The sequence below is a fragment of the Oncorhynchus keta genome, chromosome 7, assembly GCF_023373465.1.
Source record: "Oncorhynchus keta strain PuntledgeMale-10-30-2019 chromosome 7, Oket_V2, whole genome shotgun sequence".
Lineage (NCBI taxonomy): Eukaryota > Metazoa > Chordata > Actinopteri > Salmoniformes > Salmonidae > Oncorhynchus > Oncorhynchus keta.
Window position 1 is genome coordinate 38,914,373 of NC_068427.1, and position 7,523 is coordinate 38,921,895.

The following is a 7,523-nucleotide window of genomic DNA, read 5'->3' on the forward strand; positions in this document are numbered from 1 at the left end:
GCTAGTTAGAGAAGGCGCGTCCACGAAGGAATGGGCTGCGGGAGAAGTAGCTAGTGGCTGAGAGAAGCGATCATCGCAGTGAAGATGGCGAGAGGAATGCGGGGACTAAGGAGAGCCGTACTAGAATGTATAAAAAAGTTACCCGTCACAGCCAGCCGAGAAACACCTAAAAGGATTGGCGTAAGGTAACTGCCGTTCATGTTTTATGTACAAATGTAAATCCTGAATATGGTCAAGTTACTGCTAGCATTAGCCCACCTACAGTTCGCATTTTTTTCTCGATGAAGCTAAAGTTCGCTCGCAGGTTGTTAGTTTAGTTTGCCTCAGCTGCTTTGTGTCCAGCCGGTCAATCTGCTTTTCTGTCTCAAATTAACTTTAGCAGACTACTTTAGCTAGCTTACTTAAGTTATCGAACAGATTCGTATAACTAGCCAAACATGTCATTTTAGCAAACTGTTTTGACAACTAATTAGGGCTGCTGCCTGATTGCTAAATGTTAGCTATGGTAGGGGTACTCGGGACACAGTGGGTGGGTTGCGAGTTATGAGAATACATCTTTAATCACACACTCTTTTTAATCGTTGGAAGACGATTTCTCATTTGGTACTCGAACTGAACACCGCCAGGCAGCCTAGTGGTTAGAGCATTGGACTAGTAACTGACGGGTTGCTAGATCAAATCCCTGAGCTGACAAGGTAAAAGTCTGTCGTTCTGCCTCTGAATAAGGCAGTTAACTCACTGTTCCTAGGCTGTCATTGTAAATAAGAGTTTGTTCTTAACTGACTTGCCTAGTTAAATAATAAAATCCAAGGTGTTTCCTTTGAAGCATTGGTATGTAACGTTAGTTGAGTGTTAACAAAGTGTTATTTTTATCTATGGCATGTTTACAATTAGAATGCTAGTTGGCTAGACTGTCGACTCTACTACCTCCGATATCAGTCAGTGCAGTGCCTCTGGCTGAAATGGTTAACATGTCAAAGGCATTCATCCACTTAGCTAAGTGGCTGAAGTTATTAGAGAAGTCTGGAAAACTTCCATGTATCCAGCTACCTGTGTTACGCAATCTGTCTTTGGACATTATCTGGGGCTTAACGCATGATAACACGGACAGTGTCCTTTTGCAAAATGGTACACGGCATCATATGGATATGTGCAACAAAAGTTTAACATTTACTTTCTGTTATTTCTGTCAAACCGTCTACGCATATAGTTTGACGCATGCGTTTGCTAAATCCAACGTATGCACCACACAGAACGCTCTGCAACAGCAACAGCAATGCAAAAAGTCAATGCAGGGTTCCATCAGAAATTAATGGAGTTCTGGTTAACCCAAAATGCAATGACCCTGTCGGTGTGATCTAGGCATTAGGCACTGCCTAGAGTGATGAAACCAAACTCCTAGTTGCTAAACAGTTTACAATAGCACTGAATCTTAGGAGTTCCCATTCAGAAACACTACTCCTGTGCTGTAGGTGAATTCAGTAGGTGCTCTTAATCTGACTATCAGTGTCTTGAAAACATAAACAGATTGAAGTTCATTGGAACTCACAATTTTGTATTCCTCACACCATGCAGTGCTACACCAAATAACATCACGACACAAAGTGACAATACCCAAGCTGGTGGTGATAACTACTGTAGTCCAATCAGTCATTCTCCCCAATGCTGACCTCTAGGTACGTTGTGTCCCCGTGTGGCAATCACCAGCCAGGTGCAGCGGTGGCTAAGCTGCTGGCAGATGGCCATCATCTGTTTCTGTCAGGGACACAACTGCCACCACAAGCATGTTCTCCACTAATGCGCCTCTCTCTCTGTCACTCACTCACACAGCTATTTCAACGCAGCTATTGCGTTGAAAGGAACTAACAGGCTTTCACCATAATCCTGCCGGCTCCTACTATTCAGTTATTTGGGATTTACAGCATTTCATTTGAGTCAGTTGTCTGCTTCTTGTGTGTATTGGTGTGCATATAGTCTTTCATTGGAATTGAACCACTGTTTGAATAGTCCTAGGTGTGTGTTGAGAGGTTGTCCTCTGAGTCAGAGATTCAAAGGTATTTTCTGACTCACTCTTTGCAAGTGTTTTATTTTATTTATTTTTTTACGCTGAAATAGTTGTCACTGGGGCAGCAGCAGGTGTGCTCACTGTGCAGAATTCAGTATTTTCACTTTACTGCTTACTGAACCGAAAATGTGACCTGGAGGACCCTGTGTCTTTCTCAGCTTCAAGCCTCTGTAGCTGACAAGCCTTTTCATTAGGCTTGTCATATAGAGAAGATCAACACTAGTTAAGCAGGTGTAAATGGAGCATAATTCCCTTTGTTATGCACTGTTCTCTCTGTCTATACTGACCTTGAACGTAAGCATGAGAATAGCATACTATATACACCTGCTATTTGTTGGGGGTGGAGATCAAAGAGATGGCGTCTAGAGACACGCCGAATTCTGACCATGACTTAATTCCACCATCTTTTACGTGTGATGAAACGATGAATGAGGTCGAGCGACCTATCGGTTCCAAGTGGAACAACCTCTACTTCATTCTTTCAGATAGAAATAACCCCGTTCTCCATGTACTGTCATTTACAACTTGGGGTTTGTAAATGACAATTGTTTTAGATCTGTTTTACCTTTTTGTTGCTGAAAACAAATGTGGTACCAGTCATATGGCAGCAAACTGAAGCATATCAACTAGAAGTCGACGATTAATCGGAATGGCCGACTAATTAGGGCCGATTTCAAGTTTTAATAACAATCGGAAATCTGTATTTTGTGTGCTGATTTCCGATTTAAAAAAAAAAAAATGTTTTAATACCTTTTACTTAACTAGGCAAGTCTGTTAAGAACACATTCATATTTTCAATGACTGCCTAGGAACTGTGGGTTAACTGCCTTTTTCAGGGGCAAAACGACAAATTTTCACCATGTCAGCTCATGGGTTCCAATCTTGCAACTTCACAGTTAACTAGTCCAACGCTCAAACCATTGCACTCCACGAGTAGCCTGCCTGTTATGCGAATGCAGTAGAAGCCAAGATAAACTGCTAGCTAGCATTAAACGTATCTTGTAAAAAAACAATCAATCATAATCACTAGTTAAAACTACTAATCCAGTTTAGCAGGCAATATTAACCAGGTGAAATTGTCATTTCTCTTGCGTTCATTGCATGCAGAGACAAGGTATATGCAACAGTTTGGGATGCCTGGCTCATTGCAAACTAATTTGCCAGAATTTTACGTAATTATGACATGCATTGAAGGTTGTGCAATTTAATAAGAATATTTAGACTTAGGGATGCCACCCGTTAGATAAAATACCGAACGGTTCTGTATTTCACTGAAATAATAAACGTATTGTTTTCAAAATTATAGTTTCTGGACTCGATCATATTAATGACCAAAGGCTCGTATTTCGGTGTGTTATTATTTTATAATTAAATCAGATTTGATAGAGCAGTCTGACTGAGCAGCAGCAGGCCTGAATCATTCATTCAAACAGCACTTTCGTGCGTTTTGCCAGCAGCTCTTCGCAAGCACAGCGTATTTTTTAGTTCTGCAAGTATAGCCAAAGTATGTTGTGGTTGACGTTGCATATTTCTGGTTACTGGTAGCTTGTGGAAAAGGGATTCAAAGCAGTTGATCTTAGAAACCAACACTACCTGTTTTCACCAGAAAATGTCCTGTTCCTTTTAACAGTTTTCGTTTGCTCTGTGGATGTATTGGCCCCTTCACATGGTGGTTTTGTAACTGTCTGCAGTGTGAGAACATGAGCTCAGAGACCTGAGGCTCTGATGAACCATTGGCCCTGATGAACCATTGGCCACTTCCATTGATCTTGACATAGTTAGCTTTGATCTAACTTTATTAAAGGGCACCCAGCAGCAGCTGAGTGTAACGTTTCTAATCCTGTACGTACACCGACGGTTTGGTTGTTCAGCTATCGGGAAGAGGTGTCCAGAGAATTCGGTCATGCAGCCAGTTCATACATAGGAATTAGATACTCAGAAATGATTGTGAATTTGATGCTGATATGTGTGTGGAAAACTGGCAAATGATTGACCCGTATGTTGTTTTCTGACTCACCTCTCTCCTTGTTTCGGAACAGATATCTCTCCTCATGTGGGATCCTGATGATGAGGGTGCCACCCCTCCTGGGGGCCATGCCCAGGTCCACAGTCATCGTGGCCCCCACCCGCTCCTTCTTCAACCTGGCTGACACCTTCAACAAGAGGAAGGAGTACTCTGAGAGACGCGTTATGGGGTCAGTCACTGTGCTTCCCTGAAATCAGACCTGCCTTTGTCTGGGTTCAAATACTGTTTCAAATCTTTCAAGTAATGTGAACGTCTGCTTTAGGCTGCCTGGAGTGCCAGTTGGTCATGGTTTGCCAGGTGATCATGGTTTAGGAGTTCTCTATTAGTTCTATTGCAACAGTTCAGTGGAGCACAGACAAAGTTGTCCATTTGAAATTATTTCAAATAATATATTTAAATCCAAGTCTGCCTCATAGAAATTAATATAGATTCTCTGGTTTCTCTATGTATTGTCTGTCCTGCTCCCACCAATGACTCTCATATATCCAGTGAAGGTCATAATCACTCAATGTTACACTATTAAAAGCAACCCATTCTGTGTCCTGGGCTATTTGCCAGGCTGTTATGTAATGATTGGCTGGGAAATTGCAATAGTCTGACTGCGTTAGTCCCCGGGCAAGTTGAGACATGGGGGGCAGAGAATGTCAATCATCCCTGTTAAGTAACAGTCTTCTTCCGTTGATGACCTTCACCTACATTACAAATATAATTTAAGGTCAGAGTCTGGAGGACTATCCTCCCTCTGTAAGATGTTGACCCAGGCCTCCTCTCTCTCTCTCAGGTACTCTATGTTGGAGATGTATGAAGTGGTAGCTGGGGTGGAGAACTACCTTCACTTCGTTCCCTGGTGTAAGAAGTCTGACGTGGTGTTCCGGCGCTCGGGGTTCTGTAAGGCCAAGCTGACAGTTGGCTTCCCCCCGGTAGTGGAAAACTACACCTCGCTGGTCACCACAGTGCGCCCCCACCTGGTCAAGGTAAGGCACTGCAGTAGTGGCTGGTAACTCACCACTACTGTATATGCAGTGAGGGTACTTGGCTAGATCTAAGATAAGCAGCTGTGAAGTAGATGGACACCGGGTGTGTTCCTGTTTGTCTTAATTGCTGTTGCGTTGAACAGCTGATCAATGTCACTGTCTGGAGAAGTGTTTAGCATCTCAGGAACTACATAAATATTATATAGCAATCTAATGAATATTGTAGTGGGCCTTTTTAATAAAGATGACCTGGAATGCAGCCACTGTGGTTATATCAGCAGTCTGACCGTGGCTGTGTTGACCCCCAGGCAGCCTGTTCAGACGGTAAGCTCTTCAACCACCTGGAGACGGTGTGGCGCTTCAGCCCTGGCCTCCCTGGCTACCCTCGCACCTGCACGGTTGACTTCTCTGTAAGTACCTCAACACACTGCACTGTGGGTATCTGGGTTAGTGTATTTTATGTGTGTCCATGTAGGCGTCTGCATAAGAGTTAGCTATGCATCTCTACTATCTTTGGCACTGTTTTCTTCTCTGAATGTTTTTTTTTTCTTCTCTCGCACACATGCATGTATACAGGATCATATGTCTAGATCACTTTCTCAACCACTCTCCATCTCTCCGCTCTCCAGATCTCCTTTGAATTCCGCTCCCTGCTGCATTCCCAGCTGGCCACGGTTTTCTTTGACGAGGTGGTGAAGCAGAACGTGTCGGCGTTTGAGAGGCGGGCCGGGAAACTGTACGGAGCACAGACCATGATCCCCAGAGAGCTCATGTTTCATGAGGTGCACCACACGTAGCGTGCCCCAACGGTTCATCCTCTCTCTACACACACACACACACACACAGTCAGCCATGGCAGGGAGGGGGGGAGAGAGGTTAAATGCCTGAACACTGCAGTGCCTTATCAGAAAACAACGAATGATTTTATACCCATTAACTGCTTGTGGCTAGATTCTGTCCCCCTCCCTGTCCCCCCAAAATACCATCCCCCCCGTACCACCATAGACCCCTACTGGTGCCACCTCGCCCCAAAGAAACCATCAGCACCTCTAGCCAGTAGGCACATCTGAGCTTAGTGCTTTCCCCATGCGGTGAGCACAGGGCTCATAATAGCCCTCTTGTGGAGATATAAAAACTCTTCTACTAAGGCCTAAATAAAGTCTGTTTATAGAGAAAGGCTGTGTGTAAGATACTATGGTAGCGAGATCAGGGGAAAGGGACTGGTTATGTCCTGATCAGGCCAGCAGTTTGTGAAGGCCCATCCAAGATATGACATGTGCATTACGTTATTGTAACTAACATTATAAACTGGGTGGTTCGAGCCCTGTATGCTGCTTTGGCAGTGGTATACCACGGGTATGACAAATGTTTTTTACTGCTCTAGTTACCTTGGTAACCAGTTTATAATTGTGATTAGGCACCTCTGGGGTCTGTGTAATATGGCCACTATTTCACAGCTAAGGTCTGTATCCAGGCACTCTGCTTTGCGTGGTCCAATAGAACAGCCCTTAACTGTGGTATATTGGCCATATACCACACCTCCTCTGGCTTAAGTAGCCTAATGCTATGTTGTCATGTGGATAAGATGGAGGCTGGGGTATCAAAGGATCGGCTTGTACATTTTTGAATGAAGTGTGAGCACTTTGAAGATCGACGTTTCCTAAAGGAATGTCGCAACACTGCCGAGCCTACCCACACATACCTGTTCAAGAGGTTCTGTGTTGCAACAATGTTACCGGGGACATTTCTCCTGCATCCCATATAGCACGTTGTTCTCTAATGACCATGGGAGGCATGTTGTTCAGTTATGGCACTTGTGCAATATGTGTTTAGTTTTCTAAATGCAGCTACTTTTTCCCTAGAGATATGCACTGTTTAAAAGGGCCCAGACTGGCTAGGCAGGGTACAGTGTCATCCAAACTGTGTCAAATGGCACCATATTTCCTATACAATACACCCGTAGGGCTCTGGTCAAAAGTAGTGCACTATAAAGGGAATAAGTTAACATGTCAGTTGCTTGTGTCTGCCAGTCAGAATACTGTCAGAGGTATCTTACCATAGAACCTTTTAAAGATGTCACTCTTATGTACACCCAGTGACCTTTGACCTGATCCTAGTGGAATCATATTTATATTTTATAACCTTAAGCATTCTACTCATAGATATTTAAGTTAACATGTACATATTGTTTTAAGACCACAGATAAGTGCTGACTTAACTATAATTGTTTTATAGTGCAAATGGGTGTTTCAATGAGCGAAGATGTAAACTATTTTTATATTAAAAAAGGTTTGTGTGTAGACTCCAGAACATTTAATGGGAAGTCTGTTTCATGTTCCTTCCTCGGGTTTAGTTGTCAACATCCGATTGGTTGACCATAGACGAGGGAATCATGTGAGGTAAGAATAGAACTGACAGCAAGTTATGACTCCTGCTGGACAAATACAGAACCACATGC

General features: G+C 43.4%; 1 protein-coding gene across 1 annotated transcript; it reads left to right on the forward strand.

Moving 5' to 3' along the window:
* The first annotated feature begins 16 nt into the window (after positions 1 to 16).
* On the forward strand, positions 17 to 7,382 carry LOC118386361 (coenzyme Q-binding protein COQ10 homolog B, mitochondrial-like). Its single transcript, XM_035774057.2, has 5 exons — positions 17 to 185; positions 4,105 to 4,260; positions 4,873 to 5,065; positions 5,374 to 5,475; positions 5,695 to 7,382. The coding sequence occupies exons 1-5, from the start codon at positions 85 to 87 to the stop codon at positions 5,860 to 5,862; spliced, it is 720 nt and encodes a 239-aa protein (XP_035629950.1). The 5' UTR covers positions 17 to 84; the 3' UTR covers positions 5,863 to 7,382.
* The last annotated feature ends 141 nt before the right edge of the window (positions 7,383 to 7,523 follow it).